At 32.5% G+C, this 22128-nt stretch overlaps 2 protein-coding genes across 2 annotated transcripts; one reads left to right on the top strand and one right to left on the bottom strand.

The window, feature by feature from the left end:
• The first annotated feature begins 6728 nt into the window (after positions 1-6728).
• On the top strand, positions 6729-14522 carry LOC110997870 (X-linked retinitis pigmentosa GTPase regulator-like). Its single transcript, XM_022266226.2, has 8 exons — positions 6729-6787; positions 9865-9990; positions 10246-10401; positions 11449-11604; positions 11879-12031; positions 12269-12592; positions 12674-13837; positions 14192-14522. The coding sequence occupies exons 1-8, from the start codon at positions 6769-6771 to the stop codon at positions 14302-14304; spliced, it is 2211 nt and encodes a 736-aa protein (XP_022121918.2). The 5' UTR covers positions 6729-6768; the 3' UTR covers positions 14305-14522.
• Positions 14523-15384: 862 nt separating this feature from the next.
• Positions 15385-21697, bottom strand: LOC110997888 (eukaryotic translation initiation factor 4E1-like). Its single transcript, XM_022266252.2, has 5 exons — positions 21549-21697; positions 21291-21451; positions 20446-20617; positions 18126-18210; positions 15385-16247 (listed from the first exon to the last, which is right to left on the bottom strand). The coding sequence occupies exons 1-5, from the start codon at positions 21564-21566 to the stop codon at positions 16108-16110; spliced, it is 576 nt and encodes a 191-aa protein (XP_022121944.2). The 5' UTR covers positions 21567-21697; the 3' UTR covers positions 15385-16107.
• Positions 21698-22128: the final 431 nt, after the last annotated feature.

Genomic DNA, 22128 nt, shown 5'->3' with positions numbered 1-22128 from the left:
TATTGTAACAATGCCCTAATTATAGAAGAAAATAAGTAAGTGCTAAAAGAAAACATTGCAAACGGAGCCGTAAAAATAAATTTGGTGTGTGTATGTGTGTGTGTAGTAGTAATGTTTGCCCTGTATGACTACGAAACTTCTTCAGAAAATAGGATTCTTGAACTGCTCAATATCCATGACCTTAGGCAATGTAGGGCATTGTAATGAAAAGGCTGTAATTGAAGCGATCAAGTTTCAGTAAACGGTGTTAAACATACAAGACATTTAACGTCATCTATTAGTCGATGGTAACAATTATTCCCAAGGTTTAAAATCAGCAGAATTTTACAAATTCGGTCAGGAAAATCGTAATTTTAAATAACTTCAATATATAATATATTTATATATTTAGATTAATTATTTCTTTATAATTTTAATATACTGTCAAAATTCGATTGTCTAATTCAAAAATTATTTATAGAAAGCAAAATCAATCTAAAATTCTAATCAGTCTTCCTAAAGATTGTTCACATAAACAGATTGAAAAGTAGTTATTAAGAAATGGACCGAAATATCAATCTCTAGTAGTAAAAATTGGATTTATCCAGGGCAACACGTGTTCAACGTGTTGTTAGATAATTTAGATTCCAAAATCCCAAAACCCAAAAACAGGGTACATAATTTTGATTTTCCTATTTTCGGGTAATTTTTATTTAGTCAAATCCGTAATTGTTTTGAAGAAGTTATCTATTTGTTTTCAAAGTAAACGCAAAATACAATAGTAAAATAGATAATAACAAGTATTGCAGCTATAATTAATTGATAAATATCTCGCATGCGACAATAAAATTACATAAAATGGACTTCCATGAAAATATTGATCGGTACACGTTTCATACAAATGATATCATTCTGAACATCACGTCTTGTACATACTATTATTAAAGAGCAGTCTTGGCCTAGTGGCTTCAGCGTGAGAGTCTCATCCCTGAGGTCGTAGATTCGATCCCCGGCTGTATAGTATGCACCAACGGACTTTCTTTTGAATTACACATTTAACCTTCGTTCGATTGTTGAAGAATACATCGTGAGGAAACCGGGTTGCCCAACCTAAAAGTCAAGAACAGGAGGCTGATCATCCATCATTCAGAGACACAAATCTATACCTCTTCGATTTCTAGACCAGCTATTTGTTCTAGACCAGCGTTCTAGATAATCCCTGGATGAGTCAGAGGGCGTCTACAGTAGCTCTCCTTTGCTTTCGGTTTTGAGTCTCGTATTTCAACTCGCTCTAAGTCTTTTTGCTTTGCCTCATCTGCAACGGTAGGACTCCAGGTTTGCTTGGGATAGCCCCGCTTTCATTTACCTTCGGGTTCCAATCAAGCCTGCTTGGGGGTATAATTGGAATCGCTTCGGACAGTTTGACCTATGGATTTTCGCTTGCGTCGCTTGCTGTCTTATCGGAGTTTCTCGGATTGGGTTTAGAAACCCCTAAAATTATTTTACGATTGGTAGAAACACAAGCTCGCCTCGTCTTAGAAAACCGATGAAATATCCGGGATACACACCGTTGGTTTTTCCATTATCTTCTATAGTCTACAGGTTAGCCTCTATTAGAAACACAATGTCACGTTTATTAATTTTCACGAGAGTGATAAGGCTGCGTTCATAACATAAAATATTCAATTAAAATGTTGTGGAATATAAGTTCACTGAACTCGAGTATTTCACGCAATATTCTGTTCAATTTTATTCGTTAAGGTCAATTCTTATCGCAACCCCTGTTATAATTTATGACCACCTAATGGTAATGAACTTGAAAAAATTAATTACAGGAATCTTGATACTTGCAAAACTTATATAGTTTTGACGTAATTTTTATATTATAAATTACATTTTTTATTGCCTATAATCCGTCCTCAGAACTAAAAACGTCGGAATAAACTATTACTAACTGAAAATGAAGCCTCTATACGATCGAAGATCTTTAGCTAGTTTTAGGTTCTTATACAAATTGTTAAATTTTCAAATACACAACAGAACTTAGAGAACATTAACAATATCGTCCCTCATGAATATGAGTTATCAAAATCAGCAGACTTTTCCAAATGCCGTGTGCAAAAACCATCCTAAGAGTTCAGGCGGTTCCATTCGAATTTTCTCGATAAAACAAATAAACACTACTTGTCCAGATCCGTATCGGTAGCGGGCTAATAACGGGTCAGTGCTCACTGAGAAGTGCCCTTCTGGAACCCTAGTCGCTATTTTGCTTGAAAAAAACTACTAATCAAATAACCTAGCTTTTTATTAGCTAATATAAATACCAATGACTCTTCTACTGGATGCTACTTGGTGGTAAAAACGAGGGCGTATAGCTCGGAAATCTAAATATACACACTATGTAAACTCACTGTGCGAACATATAAAGATGTCGATAGTGTTGGAGACAGCATTCATTAAACGCAACGTCTTTGTTAATTTCTGTGCTCACAAGTTCTTCAAACAACCTTGGTCTTCGCCGGTGCACATACGAGGAATGATTTTATAACCCGTTCATTTGCTACGAGCTTCTACGAAATCGGTCTACGATAAAAAACATACGTAGGGCTATTTAGCATACTGATACCAAATAACAAATAAATCTATATTAAAACTATATCTACAATAGCAAACCGAACCATCCCATGTTTTTTTACTATTTCAATATAGTACCATTTACAAAACTGAAAATAAAATTATATTTATAATATCGCTCTATTTAAAAGATCTCGATCAGCTATAGTCTAGCTGTCTTTAAGTTTGTTAATTATGAAAATGACAAGTCAAGGTGACTTACGTAAGCTACGTCGTAGAAGCGATTTACGATCTTAATAGGTCTGCGAGTAATAATAAAAACGTGTACTTACTTCCATTTCCTATATTGTTAGTATGTACTTATAGTTACATGTTAATAGTAATAATAGTTGACTAAGGGTGGACCTCTTTTATGTAAAGACCTCCTTCCACTCTATACGTATCTATTCTTTTGTTGTATATAGTTTGCCAGTTTGCCTTTAGACTTAAAATAATGGTTAGTTTTAGAGGACATGGCCTGGCTTTAAACGACACGGCGACATAGAGTATCTTAGAGAATCTTTGAAGCAAGAAGTCGCGAAATTTCTCTTGGAAACAGTGCGTATATTCCATAGATTCGTGGCCAAACAGATTAAAGGGCTGTAAAGGCCAAAGGTGGCCATTTCGAATAGAATTTTATTATTTTTATTGCTAAGTCTTTATTAAATATGATGGTATAAATTTTAGTAATATTACTTAATTTAAAAAAAAATATGTTACGTATATTTTTATGTAATAGGAGGCAAACGAGCAAGCGGCTCATCTGGTGTTAAGTAATACCGCCGCCCATAGACCTTGCCAGAAGGCGCGCAAGTGCGTTGACGGCCTTTCTTTTTACGCTCTTTTTTTGAAGAACCCTAATTCGAATTGGTTCGGAAATACTTCAGTGGGCAGCTGGTTCCACATAGTGGTGGCGCAAATACTGCCGACTCCACTTTTCACAGGTGGTCCAATGTCCATTCAATTGCGTTGTCTTTAATGTACATCCGTTGTCTATGATTCGTGTTACCTATTGCCATATTAGTCATCGGTTTTTTTAGATTTTTGTCTAATATATTCACTTTTATTCAAATACAAAACAATTTACGGATAAACTTTCCAATATGACCCGTCGATTTGAATGCTCAAATTTTTGTAGATAGTACTCACCATAAGAAAGCGTTTTGTAAAGTATTAAGTTGCGGAAACTTACGGTTCATGAGATATATTTATTTATACTTTCCATACAAATGGACAAATATCATTCCATAACACGCCATAACACAATGAATTTGACAAATAACTGATGTCAAACATCAACCATTTCACGTATCGATTAGTGAAGGGTTCGAAAAATTTGACGTATCGAAACTACTAAACTTTCCAATATGGACCATAGATTATTTGTAACTTATGATCAAATTAATTATTTGTAATCAAAAAACTTAATTATTATCTAGTTCGGTTAGGTTGGGTTAGTATATGAATATTTTTTTTAATAACATTTTATTTAATAACCTAAAAGTACCCAACACCGAATCAAAGCACCCCACTATCCACGTGGTCTTGTCTGTCCTACCCCTAGAGTGTATATAAATAATCGGAGCCGTTCAAAACCCGAATTATTATCTAGTTCGGTTAGGTTAGGTTAGTATATGAATATTTTTTTTAATAACATTTTATTTAATAACCTAAAAGTACCCAACACCGAATCAAAGCACCCCACTATCCACGTGGTCTTGTCTGTCCTACCCCTAGAGTGTATATAAATAATCGGAGCCGTTCAAAACCCGAATTATTATCTAGTTCGGTTAGGTTAGGTTAGTATATGAATATTTTTTTTTAATAACATTTTATTTAATAACCTAAAAGTACCCAACACCGAATCAGAGCACCCCACTATCCACGTGGTCTTGTCTGTCCTACCCCTAGAGCGTATATAAATAATCGGAGCCGTTCAAAAACCGAATTATTATCTAGTTCGGTTAGGTTAGGTTAGTATATGAATTTTTTTTTAATAACATTTTATTTAATAACCTAAAAGTACCCAACACCGAATCAGAGCACTCCACTATCCACGTGGTCTTGTCTGTCCTACCCCTAGAGTGTATATAAATAATCGGAGCCGTTCAAAAACCGAATTATTATCTAGTTCGGTTAGGTTAGGTTAGTATATGAATATTTTTTTTTAATAACATTTTATTTAATAACCTAAAAGTACCCAACACCGAATCAGAGCACCCCACTATCCACGTGGTCTTGTCTGTCCTACCCCTAGAGCGTATATAAATAATCGGAGCCGTTCAAAAACCGAATTATTATCTAGTTCGGTTAGGTTAGGTTAGTATATGAATATTTTTTTTTAATAACATTTTATTTAATAACCTAAAAGTACCCAACACCGAATCAGAGCACCCCACTATCCACGTGGTCTTGTCTGTCCTACCCCTAGAGCGTATATAAATAATCGGAGCCGTTCAAAAACCGAATTATTATCTAGTTCGGTTAGGTTAGGTTAGTATATGAATATTTTTTTTTAATAACATTTTATTTAATAACCTAAAAGTACCCAACACCGAATCAGAGCACCCCACTATCCACGTGGTCTTGCTGCCCTACCCCTAGAGTGTATATAAAATCGGAGGCGCGGAGGAAGAGCAGCCCCCACCCGCCGTAACAAAGCACAGGCATGAAATGCCTGTGCTTTGGTACGCAAGGGTGGAGGGGCTGCGTTTTCCGTAGCGCCGGAGCCGTTCATAAACCGAATGATTATCTAGTTCGGTTAGGTTAGGTTAGTATATGAATTTCTTTTTTCTAAGAACTGTTTCTGAAATCATCAATAAACATATAAAAAACTAATATTTATATCATATAAAAACTAATATTTATCATATTAAAACTAATATTTATATTATATTTGAATAAAATTCAAGTTTTTATTCAAAAAAAACTATCGACAAATTAAAAAAACGATTTTGATGCAAAATGTCACGTCTCTAATAACTAATGGAATCTGTATGGCTAAAGTCCTTTGCCTTTCCCATTAGGGATAAATTGAAAATAAAAAAAAATAAGCAATGGAAAATGTACGATTTATTTACGAATTTCTATACATTATACAGGTTTAAATAATCTTTATTAATATTTAGACGGAACTCCGGCAGAAAAAATAACTTGGAGGTGTTCCATTAAAGGTAAAGAGACACTAACATAATCAGTATTATCAAATTCAGGGACACATTTCTAAATTGTTACCATTCTAGCCTTAAAATTTTAAACATGAATATCTCCGTAACTATGGGTTTCCGCAGGTTGGGAATGACACAGGGGGTATTTCTCCATCCCCTCTTCCATCTCCCATCAAAAAAACCTCAAAATCGACGGGTCATATTGGAAAGTTTAACCCAATTTACATGTTTCTCTATTTGTATAATAATTTGTGATCATCGCACGTTCTCCAGCGTCTATCGTTACAATTTAATTTATCTGAAGTATGAAAAACTACATAGGTCTGGTAATCAAAGTTTATTGCCACACTAAATTTTATTTATCCAATATATCACACTATATGGTTAGTAGTAAAGAAATACTGACCTAAAAATATTAAAAGGCAACCATAAATCGCTCTGGCAGTCTTTACGTGGTAAAATTTTCCATATAGCAATATTTCGTATTCTAATAGCTGTACTTACGGCAATCCTTGTCCAATTTAAAAAGATCCCTAAAAGTCATTAATAATGCCGTGTAGTTGGTGGTTAAATGAATATTCATTTCAAAGGGCAGCTCATGAGTCACTGGTCCACTTCACATGTTTTAAGAAACGAAGAAATAAAGCTGTATTGTAGCTTGTTTGTATTTTCTGGAAGCCTCCTTTGTATCTTAGTTGAAAGCACATATCCAGCCAGATAAACTAATACAATTAAAAACTGTCTAAATTAAATTTTTAATTAATCTTTAGGCAAAGCTAAAAAAATAGTAAGAAAGATGTTAATTTAGTGCATTTTGAAAACGGTTTTATTTCTAACAGTCATAGTTCTACTAGAACGAAACGTGGGAACGTCCAGTGAAATGTCTATTCCAGTGACTTTACCTCCAAGTACATCATGGTGGTAAGGGGTGGCACATGGCTAACGGTCAGTTGTCGACTAGTGGTCGGTCCGGCATGGCCGACTTTCCCGCCTGAATCACATTGCCGCCATGATTGACGACATACCAGGTGCGTTCCTATTTTAAATTTTCATTACAATACAAAATGATCCTTTATATTTTCAATCTCTAATCTATGTTCCTGTCAAAATTTCCATAAACGACGACATGACTGTATATTTAATGAAATTTACGTCTGTAATTTTAAAAACTAAAATTTAATAGAAATTTTCCGTGAAGTTGTGTGTTCATGCATATGTACTACGGAGATTACAAGAGTTGATAAACCCGAAAAAGAAAATTTAACAAATATCAATACAATATTGAATACATATTTAGAAATCACATTACGTACGAAGCTTATTTTTTGAATAGTCTAACTGCAACGTAAAATTAGTATCGATTTCCTATCAAGCTAATGTTTTGTTGGAAGCTTAAGCTGTGTTTACTTAAACGATCCTTTTATTAACAATACTGCTTATAGTACATAATCCATTTAAACTTAACTGCTGTTTTACCGTCACTAGGTAAATGCAAGGAGGCGATAACAGCATCTTATTATTCAAATTATATTTCAAATTAACAATTATAAAACCTTCCAGACGGTTCTCATGTTTTTAATCTTAGTCACAATCTCTTTGTTATTAATATATTTAACGTAAAACAAATTACAATATAAGTAAATAGTAAATTTTAACCCCACTTTTAAAACCCCAGTTATGCACGGGTAATCGTGACCCGTAAAAAATTATGTACCTACATCCTTCGTGAATATGATACTAGATATAAGATATAGACGTGGATTAGGATGTTATTTTAGAAGACTCTTTTGTAAGCATTATCAAGCTCTAGAATTTTATAATATATATGAGAGATGAGTCGTTAATCTTTCGTTTGAACGATTTTTCTGTGACTCACATCACAGTTCAGACCACCACATTTTTATACATACCATTGATACATTTTTCGGCTTAATATATAGACTATGACACAGAAAACGTGCCTTTATATTGGTTAATTAGATTAAGAGATTACCCATCAGAATATCAAAAAATTAACTCTCTTTATAATATTAGTATATCTTACTTCAGTTGGTCTGAACATCTGGATCGAACTATCTGTTTCCACGGGTTTTGGTCCAGCAATTATTAGAGATTACAGATTTGAATCGATGAGACAATTATTATTATTATTCATTAGTAAAATAAACATGATTATTTCTTAAATTTGTTATTGTTGATAACTTTATAATTTACCAAATATAATTATAAAATCAAATCCTGAATCAAATCCACGTGTCAACCTGATAAATCCTCTTATGCCTAATTATTTATAAGAACCTTCTTTCTTAACAGAAATACGCATCTATGTATCTGTCAAATAGGTCTTACACTGTGCTGACAAATATTCTGATTAATCTGATCGAAAACAAAGCGTGATAGTTTTGCGACTGAATATATTTCTTATTTGCTTGCTGTATTACATTCAATTTTAATGATATTAGAAAGTGTTGGGAAGGGCTGCAATTTTTACAAATGCGATTAAATTTTACGACCTCTTTTAGTTCTTATAAAAAAGGCATGTTTATATGTAGATTGCGTACAATATTGCCTATACTGTTTCTTGAATAAAAGGTTTTCTCAGGACGGCTGTCAATGTTTCAAGGGCATTCGTGATTGACTTTAGTGTTACTAAAATCGTTAGTCGCCAAGATATTTCGGTAGACTATCGTACAAATAAATCTAATCCAGCTTTTAATCTCCAGACATTAGGTAATTGCTAACCTTGGCAAGGTCAACGGAAATTTCGTGATCCTTTATGAATTTCTAAGTGCTCCGAGCTATAAAAGTGTTAAGCAAGTAATTCTTCTACAATTAGTTTTTTTTAATTTAAAAGCAACTTAGGTTTAGGTACATTTTACAGCGAACGAAAACCTGACATGATTTATCCGTCGCTGTCAGTGCTCACTTAATTGTTATACAAAACTATTAAAGCAGATTCAATAAGTATAGTTAACAGAAAAAAGTGAATAAAGTCAGGTAGTTTATTTGTATCTATGAAGTGTTTTTTTCTCTTACTGTTAAACTTATCAATAGTCACAAATATGTTCTGCATCTCCAGTGGCATTTTGAACGCTAGGTACATCCATGTTCTTTGATCATACACATTATTGAACTTAGGCAAGTGAAACGATGTTTGATAGAGTATGTTACGCAATTATTGTATGTAATTTAATTTTATCAAAAACTGTAAGTAGTTTACAATAATTAAATAGGTCGTTATAGTCATTATTCTTTTTGCATTTTAATTTAACTCTTTTTGGAACAATGATTTTAAGAATAATCCGTATCCAATTATTGAATCGAGTCTTCAGTACTCTATATCTTATTGCTTCCAACGCAGAACAGTCGAACTTTTAAACGAGCTTATGCACTTTTTTTTTGGTACTCCTAAATATTCTATCACTTAGAAGTGGTGCAGATTACCACCATACCTACCATTATGCGGTTCTAATACCTGCAGCGGAATGTCCTCATCAGGTGTCGAGGCATAATGCGAAATTCCACCTTCCAGCTTGGCATGTGGAATTTTATACTTAGGTAATAAAACATTGCACTACATATTTTTTAAATTGTACTGTTTCTTATTTTATATGTGCAAGTTACTATTAGTGGATTTTTTATCAGTGGCACTTCATATGTGTAACGAATTTGTGATGTATTATTTAACACATATTCATCGTTATTATCTCGTATATATATGTTATTCGTATGTAAAGTTAAATCCCTCGCCCCAACATTCCATTGAATTTTCGAAACAAAGGCGTCTAGGCTGTAATTATGCTACGATTTATCGTAGCAAAGTATCTACGAATGACGTCATGGTGGTAATAAAAATTCATATTTCTACGTAAATTATTTTAATATTTCTGCTATAATCTAAGTATAGCTTACCATTATATACATACTTATGTTTAGAGTGCTTTTCACTATCGTGGTCAGTGACGGACTGCTACAAGTAATGTTTAATGTAAAAAATACGTGTTCAAACCCGCTAAAGATGGTGTAGTACTCGCGCAAAATTAAGTATTCATTGCTGAAACATTAACGAAATTACTACGCTATAAAATGTTTTATTTTCTTCTAGAGACTGGTGCCGTGTTTACCTTCGGCAAGTCACACTTTGCGGACAATGAGCCAAGCCATTTCTTTATCAAGAATGATCCAATCGTCGCTATTTCATGTGGAGATGAACACAGCGCTGTTATATGCCGTATGTATTAAAAAAATTAATAGTTTATAAGAAGATATCTTTTCCTACACGAAGAAAATCATCTTGAGAAAACCGGCTTGCTGGCCGAAAATCGAAGGCCACGTGTCAGGCACAGAAGGCAGATCACCTACTAGTCTAATAAATAAATCATCACGAAACAGTAACAGATATTTGAGGCAAAACCTAAAAGATTATAGCAGTTTCTTTTTATATCTACTAAGTTATCCGTAAAATGTTTTATGTAATCATTTGCAGAGAATGGCCGCGTGTTTGTTTTCGGCGCGAATGTTTGGGGTCAGTTGGGCCTTGGCCACAAAGACGAGGTAACAAGACCCAGCTGTGTGAAATGGCTGAAACCACATCGGACGATGTTCGTGGCTTGTGGAAGAGCACATACTATTTTTGTTACTGGTTTGTTTTATTTGATAATATTGTATATTTGTCATGTACAATAGTGTAGCTAATTCAATTGCATTCAAAATGTCAAAATACAATCAATCAGTCAATTATTTTTTCGCTCAACGCTTTTTCTCCTTCCGAGGCCCATTCATCTTTAACCACTTCATTCAAAATAAAATTATCACTAACATTTCAAAAATCACATTACATACTTTCACTAAAAATCTCAAAAAATTTCTTGTTAAGTTGTCCTATACTGATACAGAAAACATTCTTATCGTACAAAAATAGTGTAGGTATAAATTTGTTAAGTAGAATTAATTAATTAAGTAACGTTTAGTTGTAAAAGGAAGAGACTGGCTGCCCACAACACAGGGAATCCTAGTGTGGGGGCCAGTGCACTCTACTTTATAGAAACATTAATGTATTTTGTGTCTAATAAAGTTATTTCTTTCTTTCTTTCTTTCTTTCTTTCTTTCTTTCTTTCATGTATATTAATATATCTATTTAAAACTTATAACGAATATAAGATAGTTTGGTCCAAAATTAAAGTGAAGTTATCTGAACACCACACAACACAAATGTTCAACAAATTGTTGGAGTCGGAGTGGAGATTAAGATTAGAATAAGTTCGGAAGGTAGGTACTCTGTGATTCCTAATAGCGATGATGCGATCTCAACTTCAATGTTTAGATTTTGCGGTTGGAGTCATAAACGAGTCTTAGCGCTAAGTTTAACTTCCATACATCAAAAATTTATTGTAATTTGACATACGATACGGTAACCATGAATTACGAGTAGTTCGTTTATGAATCACCCTCAGTTGGCTGTTGATATTGAGAGAACTGTTTATTTTATAACGGCATCCTTATAAGTTTAAGTTAGTTTCTGATTCCCAGCACTGATCTCATAACACGATCTGTCATCCCTCTTATCGTTTCTTCTGGAATACAAAGTTCAAGAGATCGTATTGCAAAAACAGCAATTTTGATAAAATGGGTTTAGGCGGCTTATCTAATCCGGAGAGATTTAATATCATTTTTTATTCCTTTTAAACAGATACAAATGCGATATACTCTGTCGGTTGTAATGAAGAGGGTCAACTTGGAACGGGGGATATGGAGTCACACACTGTACCACAGTTTATTGAACTTACAGTGGACCAGGCAATTCGACAAGTGTCAGCGGGAAGCAACCACACAGCTATTCTTACTGGTAAGTAAATGAAGAAAAATGAATTAAATAATGACGTAGAAACATTTAAGTTGAAAGCGATGGCTGCAGCATTTGATGGTGACGGATATAATATTAGCACAAAGATAACCTTAATCCACAGAAAAACAGCATCTAATATAAAAAAAGACCCTCAGAATTCAAAAAATTTAAGAATCAAGGAGCATTTTGCATAAAATTTTAATATCTCTTTGAAGTATTGTTTGATACAAAAGTATATATGTTGACCAGTTAACATAGAGCTTTCTTACTACAGACGACGGCCGAGTATTCATGTGTGGGTCCAATACTGAAGGTCAGCTTGGACTGGGCGAGGATACTCGCACCTCCCTAAAGTTTACTGAACTCAAGTTCATGGAGACAATAGCCTTTGTTGAATGCGGGTATTATCACACTGTTTTTATTACAGGTGAGTTGGCAAAAAATTTCTAAATTTGTATTTCATGAGACCAAAGTTTTTTATTAATGGGACGAGGCAAACAGGTCATATAATTTTGCTGGTCTAATAATTAGAGAATATATTTATATATTAATATTATTTAATAAGCGATGTTTTAAGACGAACATCAATCGAGAGACTAATACAATATTTTCAGTTTTCTTTTGTTATTCCCTACTTTATCATTATTGTACGAGTATCTTGCAGCTAAAGGAGCAGTATTTGTAACGGGGGACAATGAAAACCAAAAGCTGGGGATTCCAGACACAGCCTCCACAATTTACGTACCTCAAGTACTTCCACTCAACATTGAAGTTAAGAGTGCCTGTTGTGGTGCCAATCACACTTTCCTACTCTCAATGGACGAAACAAAAATCTTGGCATTTGGATCGAATGAGAAGGGGCAATTAGGAATGCCTAATACAATTGACTACGTAAAAGAGCCCACAGAAATTAATATGGACAAATTGTTCGACGGCTTTCAGTTGAAGTTAGTAGCTTGCGGGGCAATGCACACTGCATTTGTAACTGGTAATTGTACTATTGTAAAATATATTTAACTATTATATATAATATGTAAAAAATTATATTCACCGAAAATAATACTTTCAGACAATGGGTTACTATACACATGTGGCGAGCCGCGTCACAATAAACTTTGTTTGGACGAAATTGACGCTGACACCTCAAACGATTTCCCCAATCAATACTCGCCGAAGCGGGTCAGTGCTATGAATGGCTTTGTTGTTGATAACGTGGCTTGTGGTGGCTGTCACACGCTACTTACAGGAACCAAAGGCTCCAACGTAGACTTCACCAATAATGATTTTATTGTAAACCAATCGAAGCCAATATCTATTACAGAACTACCTCCTTTACAAAAAATTCCAACAATGAAATCTGATGAAAAAATGGACATAGAAAAACCAACAGAGGAATCAAATAACGAAGACATCGGTTCTATCGATTCATTAGAAGCTAATGTTAGCGGTTCACACATAGTCAATATAAATGATCTTGAAACAACAAGTATGCATAATGTACCAGATTTAAAGACGGAAGAAATTGATAACAAGGTAATTGACGTCTCGACCTCTATCGAAAATGAAATTTTATCTACCACTGCATCTATAGAGACCACAATCGAAAATTTAATCGCCACTACAGACCATAAAAGCTCATCTATCGAAAAGGGTATGTTGGAAATGGCAGAAAAGGCGGAAGATGTAAAAGATAAAGCAGTACTTGAAATAAAAAGTATGGAAGACAAAGCTAATGAAAAATTCGAAAACATTATTCATACTGTTAAAGAAACCACGAATGACAATATAGTTAAAGTAGAAGAAGTGATAACTAAAACGGTGGCTTCTATAGATCCTGGTTTACATGATGAAAAAAAGGTATTGGAAGTTCCGGATAAAACTGAGCTTACACACTCTCCTCCACCAAAAACTCCAATAATACAAGACCTATTGGAAATACCAGATATATCTCACATGAGCCCCAATATCAGTAAACACAGTGATCAAAAGAGCGATGGAGACCAATCCGAAAATGAAACAATTCCTTGTGGCTCTGACAAATCCAGCCCTCAAGCAAAGACGAAGACTCAAGCAGTTATGCCAATTGTAAGAAATGAAGATCATATAGATCAGGAGGACGTCGTTGTAAATAAAATCGAAGAAAAAGGTCGTTTTGCACGTATGTTCCAATCAATTCGGGATAAAGAAAACTCCTGCATTGGTAAAGGGAAAGTGATAGAAGAAAAAATTACAGGTAATATCATATTGTTATAATATATTAATAATATATACACACTAAATAATAATATATACTTAGGGTCCTTCAAGAAAAGAGCGTACCAATTCTTAAAATGCCGGCAACGCACTCGCGAGCCCTCTGGCATTGAGAGTCTCCATGGGCGGCGGTATCACTTAACATCAGCTAAGCCTCCTGCCCGTTTGCCCCCTTTTCTATAAAAAAAACACAAATCAAAAACAGAATAAAGAATATCAATTTTTTATGAATATTTCTTAATTTTATAGCAAATAATTCCGTGTTAATTTACTCAGTCTCCAAATTTTGAAACTTAATATATGTCGTGATTTTTTATGCCATGGATATTTTCAGATAACGTACACAAAGGCCTGGAAACAGCAGAAGAAACTGTTCATAAATTGGAGGAGACTGTGGAAACGGAAATTCGGAATCAAACAAATTCGCGAACTTGCAACATATTGTAATTAACAAATGTAAACACAAACTTATTAACGTCTCTCAACTGTAACAGATATGCATTTGTCCTGTCATACTATGAAACTAAGCACCTTACTACTGCAAAATAATTATAATAGACGACTACATTGTCAAGAATAGTGGAGGAGCGTTTAGATTAACTAAGTAGGCATAAGTTAATTTTTAATCTTTCTATCATTGTACAGTGTTTCTGATTAAACTTTTATTGACGTAATTTTATATTTTTTTGAATGAAATATCTACACATCAAGGATAAAGTTTACTAATTTATCCTTCCTCAACGTCCTTTTTTATCCTATAGGTTTCGGAAACATATAGTAATAGTATGTATATAGTGGTCCACATAATGTACAACATTAATTAGCGACTAATAAATTTTATATAACTAGGATGCATAGTGCCCTACATAATTAAAAATATGTTTTGACATACCAATAGAGCGTGGAGTCTATGATTTTCACAACTAGACTATGCGTAACAGAAAACATTGGGGAAAATACACCAGAACGTCGGCCTTAACACTAAATTATTATTATATTTGTATTTGCGGATTTGGAGAAATTTTAAGAGTTTTTAAGAGTTCAAAGACAGTGCACTTATTTAACAATACTTTCCAGTCAGCCACTACTCCATTTGAGAGAAAGTTCATTAGGGAATTTGTATTATATTGGTGGTCTTCGGTTTTAAAGAACTACCCCTCTATATGTGTAACTTATAGTGGCCAGTAAGGATTTTATAGGTTTCAGTGAGATTCTAAAACTTCAAAAATCAGTAAAATCAAGCTTTCAGACGATCATTATGAGGTTTATTCCTACAGGGTTTGACTATTTTCGTGATTTTTCTTTGAATCCTTTCTAGCATATTAATAACTTTTTTATAATTAGGATCTTAAATGCTGAGGAACTCTAATAGTGGTCGAATGTAACATTTATATATCTTAATTGTGTTAAGAAAGTTAAGTAGGGGTAAAGAAGAAATAAAACGAAATCTAAAAATGTTTTTATATATTTATGTACTTGATAAACAAATTACTTACTTAAAACAATACGAACAAAATACTGAAAATATTTTTGGGCATTTGTGTCTTATAATCTTATATACTAATTTCAGAGTAAAAACTAACTTATATATAAACAAGCTGTATGATTTTTCTATATTATATAGCTAATTAATATTAATATATAATAATAAGCAGGTTTAATTTGGTAATCACCATATTCAGACGTTTATTGTAAAATTTTAAAAGTATAATAGTATAAATTTATTCATAAAAAATAATAGAAAACCTACGACTGGTAGTAATAACGATTGGTTTGGATATAAAATCTGAGTCAATTTTATTCCGATAATGGAGTGATAAAAACTAAATGAAAATCTTTTCATTAAATTAAATTTAACAAATATCATATCCTTATTGTCATATATAGTGATTTATATAATCTCAATAGTTATGGCACATTAAATTATGATTTAAGTATTAATTTATCATGTGAATGTCATATGCCTTATTAAAAAAATCGTCGTCAGTTGGAAATGCTAACCAAGCAAAGATTTGTACACTAATTAGGTTCGATTGGTAGGCGAAACAATTGAAGTTGTATGCTACTTTACTTCTCACTGAGGCAGGCGTGACTCACTTATCCATACAAGTTTGAATAGAAATTGTCCAACACAACTACACAAGGTACAAAGTGAATGGAAATTAAAAAAAACAGATATTTGACGTAAATTAAACGATTAGTAAATGTGAATATATTACAATAAATCAGCACTAAACAGTTATCAACAATTTATATAGTATGAATATTAAAATTTTTCATATGCAAATGAAAATTTATTTTACCGATATGATGCGATTTAATATTATCTTTTAAGACCTCACCAACTTCTTTAACTTTCTTTTGATTAGATCCATCTGACAACCATAGACCTGAAAAGTTTTGAATTATACAGCTGAGTAGTTATATGTATAATCTATGTCACTATTAGAGAGTATTTACTATATCTTAATATATATATTTCTTGTGTGCGTGTGTATGTGACTGAACTCCTCCTAAACGACTGGACCGATTTAGACGAAATTTTTTGTGTGTGTTCGAGGGGATCTGGGAATGATTTAGATTCACAATTTTGTCCGCTGGACAATGTTTTTTTAATTAATTTTCAATTTATTAGTTGTTGTTGATTTTGGAATGTTTTACATTGGATCCGACAGACGGCGCTACCATCGCAGTGTCAAATTTTAAATAATATTCGAATTTTAATTTTAGTCTGTCCCGAAATTTAAAAAAAGTTTTGTTATCATTGTGTTATATCGGGTGTGACCATGTGCTGGATCGTTAGATATTGTCATAACATTTGAATAATAATTTTCATCAAAATGGCTTATTAAAAATTGAAATTTTGAAATTAAAGACATGTAGACAGGACAACGTCTGTCGGATCCGCTAGTATATATATATATATGTATTTATCCGTGTTGCTTGTCGGTCGTTTTTGGCAGACTATACAGGCAAATACAAATGAAGCTATATTAAATTTAAGAAGCGCCAAAGAGTGTATATGTAACCAAACGGAACCATGAACTTAAAATTATATAAAGTCGAACCTGTATGCATATGTCTATACGATTGGCTTCCTCCCTATCGTCTTTTAAAACTCTTCTTTATAAATATTTCCTTACCTTATCATATCCTGATCAATCGTGACCTGTGTAATTCTTGTATCTCCTGTTCGTTTTGTAAATGTAATTCTCTATTTTCTTGAATTTGTAAGATTAGCTTTTTAGTTTTAGTTTGTTATTATAATATATATAGTTACTAATAGATTAAGGTTCTATATTTTAGTATAAATTTATTTTGTTTTTTATATAACTTCTGCACTTCTTGCACCCATCATTTTATTTTTTTATTTATTTCTATTCTTACTAGGGTTGCCTGGAAGAGATCGCTTGTTAGCGATAAGGCCGCCCGTTGCATCCCTTGTAATTTATATATTTTGTGTTATTTGTATTTCTTTAGCAACGAAGTGTAAATAAATAAATAAATATGTATATATACTATTTATCTATACTGTATACAGAATACATTAAAAAATTCATAACTAATAATTAAAACATGAATTTCTATAATTTTCACTTCCTTTAAAAAAACTAAGTGTAGTTACCCCCTTGTAACACGGTACTCTTATAACGTTTCCATATTACGCGATTTAATATAAGGTTTTCCCTCTAATAACGCGGGGATTTCACACGTTTTATTTCTGTACTATATTTATAATGATTTGGACCCATTTATTTCGTTCATATCCCAGTGTGTTCTCAATAATCGTTTGAAATTCCCTTTAACGAGAAAAGTCAAACGTGAATCAATAATAATTTGTTTTTTTTTTATAGAACAGAGGGCAAACGGGCAGGAGGCTCGCCTGAGGTTTGTACAGACACAAACCGCCTAGCATACAAACTAACACTTAATTGTATTGTCTTTTATTTACATAACTTTTACACATTTAAAGAAAAACAATTTTTTAACGGATTATAGATATGTGCGAAACGTCGGTTTAAATTTAAAATTATGTACAAATAATTATAAGTTTAAATATAATAATACATATTATCTATAATCCGTTAAAAAAGTGTTTTTCTTTAACACTTAATTATTAAATTTATGTTACTTTTATCAGCCCTTGCCAATCTTTCCCGGCTTAGCAATCCTAAAAAAATTACGTTCTACCGGATAACTATCATGTCCAAGCCATACAAAAAAAAATTCGTTTAATTTTTTTTTGAAATAAACCTCAAAATTCTTACCAATTTTACACTTAGATCTAATATTGACCACTGCACCACATATTATATCTCCGTGAGGCAGATTTTCACCGATCATCAAAAGTAACTGAAAATAAAGGTACCATCACAAAAGATTATCAATTATTCGTCCGATATTATGTCAGTTTTTGAATTTACAAATACTACTAAATCACTTAGAGGAGGCCTTTGCCAAAAAAGATGCACCAGAATTGGATTAAAATGGAAATTTTTTAAATGTATATAAAACATATAATATAAAATATATCTGAATAAAGGCTATTATTATTATTATTATAAATGGACTATATTCGAATTTGTATACATTTTTATACAAATTCGTCTGGTAGACCACGGCTTTTCAAAAAGCGATCGTCGTTCAATAAATGTTTTTAAATGCGAGTTAATTAAAGTTAATATCGTTGTTTTACTGCATTCGTAAATTCGTGAAATTCTAGATTTTAATGTTTCTATTTTTTACTAAATACTCATTTAGATGGAGTTTCTCATACGTTTTGGTGCGAGAAATGGTACGCAACTATCACCAGCAAATTCAAGAAATAAATCGTCACTTACGATTATGTCATACAAGATTAGTTATCCCTAGGCAATAACTTCCTGCGTCTGATAAACACATCGAAATTTTAATAAGATTCTTACGAGAATCTCGACTAGTATAAACATGATCTCGAATGAATTTTTTTATGTTCATACGAGTAATATCGTACAAATAAGTACAAATCGGTTGCAAGCGTTGTGAGTGCGAAATTTTACATTCGAGTTTAGTGATTAGGTATGATTGTTCTCAAAAATGACAATAATCCTTTACAATTGGCGCTGCCGATAATATTAAGTTCATTGAATTTTATAAAAGTTACGAGTGTTTATGGAAAACGGAAAATGAACATTATAAAATTCGCGATGTAAGAAATGCAGCTCTTAATAATTACATTTACGAAAGAATTGTTTTGAGGGATTTAGTCCCAAAGAAATTAGTGCAAAAAAAATCATCTTTAAGGAATACCAAGTGTATTGCAATTCAAGACTCAATGTGTTATATGCTCCAAAATTTCCTAGCCATCCATTGTTTAACTCTTTTGCAAGATTTAACTAGTTTTCTTCGTAATAAATAAGTTTTTATACACACAACGCTGTATATAAACCTATAATATCTTCGTTAAAATTATCTTACCCACATTTAAGAGATAAGATGGAAGACACTATTACAATTAACATCACTTCATAAATTTTCAGATTGGTTTTATTCGGGAACCTGGACGCCATATTGGCTAAAAGTTGAAGATGCCCATTTAACTCCGTCGTGTATTTGGCTAACATTGAGATTAAGATTATAAATAATAGGTTATATTATTATTAGATTTTCGATCTACCTTAAGAAATAGGAAAATGAAATTTTAAGGATTTTTTATTTTTTTAATAATGAAGATACTTTATCCTTCGCTGAGAGATAAATTTAAGGAAATTAATATACTTACCTTTCCCTCGCAATACATTTATGAAAATATTATGTATGTATACAAAAATAGTGATAAGTATACTAGAATAGAACATACGCACAATGTCAATACTCGGAACAAACGCAGGCTGCAATTTCCCCGTACTAGACTGTCTAAAGTTAGTAATTCTTTTTTGGGAAAAGGGATAGTCTTCTTTAATAAAGAGGCTCTTTTATCTCTGCCTTTTATTAAATTTAATAAACGTATTAAAGAAAAGCTGTGTAAAAAGGCTTACTATAAAGTTAGTGATTATCTAGTTGATAAAAGGGCCTGGTGCTGGGCAGGCTACTTCTAATTAATTTGCTATATTTGTTTTAAATATTGTAGAATTGTTTGATTATTTCCTTTTTTTTAAAAACAGTACCGAGACTTTTTTACGCCGCCTTTTTCTCTCGGCCAACACCCAATGTCTTCTTTGCCGATGAGTAAGGATGCCAACAGGCTCGTTAATTACGTGGAATAAGTGATACCATTATGATCCCATGTTCCAAAATAAACGTATTTTATTTTATTTTTTCTATTTTATAAAGTTATACTATTGCTTTCGTTTGCACATTGGAAAAGCAAATGGTGTGTTAGAAATTACGTACGATACAATACTTGTAAGTTTTTTATCTGCTTTCATAATTTGCAAGGCATTTCAAATTTAATATGTTTATATAACTGATACGTAAACAAACACGCTTAGTGGTGACGTAAACAAAAGCCAGCGCAATGTCGGCGATTGAACTGATCAAATTTATTTGATATATTTCAGGATGTACACTAATTATTTACTTTAATTTAAAATGGTGAAGCAAACGTACCACATGCACCCACACCTCGTTCAAACGGCTAAGATTTTTTTCTACGTTGATAATCCACCTTCCCCCATTCATATTAGCTGGATGTTCCCACTTTGGTTGTATGCCCTTTTTGAATATTAAATAATCCTGCCCTAATTTCATCTCTGAAGGCATCTTTATGTGATTAATGATACTAAAAAAAATACTCATAAGTCAAATATTGTCTATATTGCACCTTCGCGTAAACGATGCGTAAAAATGAAATAAGTACGTAAATTAGTAAAAAAAATCCAATCCAAAATTTCTCAGTAAGTGAATTATGTATGCAATTCTTACGAGAAATAAAGTTATTCTTAACCTTAAAATAATTATAATTTAAATAACTCAATCTATATAGGTACATATGTATTTAGAATATACAGATAATATACAGATGTTTTTAGGTTAGCTAATTACGTAATAACTTAAGACAGAAAGTCTCTTATAGTACAGGGATGGTAATACACGAATCTGACCACTTTTTACGGAAGAAGAACTGAGTTGCGAGACTGTGTATGTTATAATAATCTTATTTTCTCCACATCAATATATACGGGGTCGAAATTGGCCTGAACTTCTTCGAGATAAGGACTTGGCATTCAAGTACTAGACAAATATTGTGAAAATTTTGCCTCCCCGGTGTCGACGAAGCAAGCATCGTTTCAATTAATATTCATAAATTATTTCAAATATGGAAACCTTTGCTTTGCCACTGTAAAAACATTATCGTTATATTTTACGAACACTTATTGAAACTGTCGTTAAGCTCCTGATACTATTTTAGCTTATTGTTGACGTTACGATACGGTTAGAACCAAAAATATAACCTCCAAAAACCTTCTACGCTTTCAAAATCAGCTGCACAAACTAAATTTTCTTCCCAGTTCTCTTTATCGTTTGTAAATACCCACAAGTTCCAGTGGTATTCTAAAGGGTGGTAATAATCATTTGTTAAGAGCGTAGTATTCATCTTAACCGCTTGTAAGTCCTAAAATACAATGTTTTAAATTAACGAACAAGGGAAATTTGGTTTAATGAAAATTTAAAAATCGTTAACTAAATTGTAAATATTGAAGATGGCTTACCTCACTGTTTGATGCCATAGATCACTTTTTATTTAATATCTGTGTGCCAAGTGAGAATATCAATTAAATATTAGTAATAAATAACAGGACCGAACTGGACGAAAGATTGATATTTATCATCAACTCAACAATCAACATTCGGTCCTCCTGCTCCGTGACTCATTTATATTTACACTTTACTTAATTGTAAATAAATTTTATAATTCTGGGAACCTAGTGAAATAGTAACTCTATGAATTAAAATTCCCCAAACAAAGTTTGTGAATAGGTGTTGCTATTTAAAAAAAAATACTTATTGCATTGATAAGTTCATAGCCGCTTCTTAACAAGCTCTGCTATGCACCGAGTATTTTATATCTACGTGATAAAACGATAGTAGTGTATTCATTCAATAGATCACATTTGACATCTGTTTTAAGTTCATAAGTTTATACAACCTTTACTGACACAACATTGCAACAACATCAATTTACTCTTTAGAACAGAAATTGTTTTTTATTAATTAGTATAATGGTTTATTAGTCAAAGTTAATCGTGAATCGGATTGTACACGAAAATACATATGACATGTGAATTATTA

This window comes from Pieris rapae, chromosome 19, assembly GCF_905147795.1.
Source record: "Pieris rapae chromosome 19, ilPieRapa1.1, whole genome shotgun sequence".
Lineage (NCBI taxonomy): Eukaryota > Metazoa > Arthropoda > Insecta > Lepidoptera > Pieridae > Pieris > Pieris rapae.
Note: the sequence above shows the minus strand (reverse complement) of the source record. Positions and strands in the feature narration are given on the sequence as shown.

Bases quoted from the DNA above. Each gene is read 5' to 3' on its own strand.
- LOC110997870 (XM_022266226.2), top strand. The intron at 12,032-12,268 runs GTGAGTTGGCAA...AGTATCTTGCAG, and splicing joins TCACACTGTTTTTATTACAG to CTAAAGGAGCAGTATTTGTA. The intron at 12,593-12,673 runs GTAATTGTACTA...TAATACTTTCAG, and splicing joins GCACACTGCATTTGTAACTG to ACAATGGGTTACTATACACA.
- LOC110997888 (XM_022266252.2), bottom strand. The intron at 18,211-20,445 runs GTACGTTTGCTT...CTTTATTTTCAG, and splicing joins ACGAGGTGTGGGTGCATGTG to TTACTTTTGATGATCGGTGA. The intron at 16,248-18,125 runs GTAAGAATTTTG...AAAACTTTTCAG, and splicing joins TAGATCTAAGTGTAAAATTG to GTCTATGGTTGTCAGATGGA.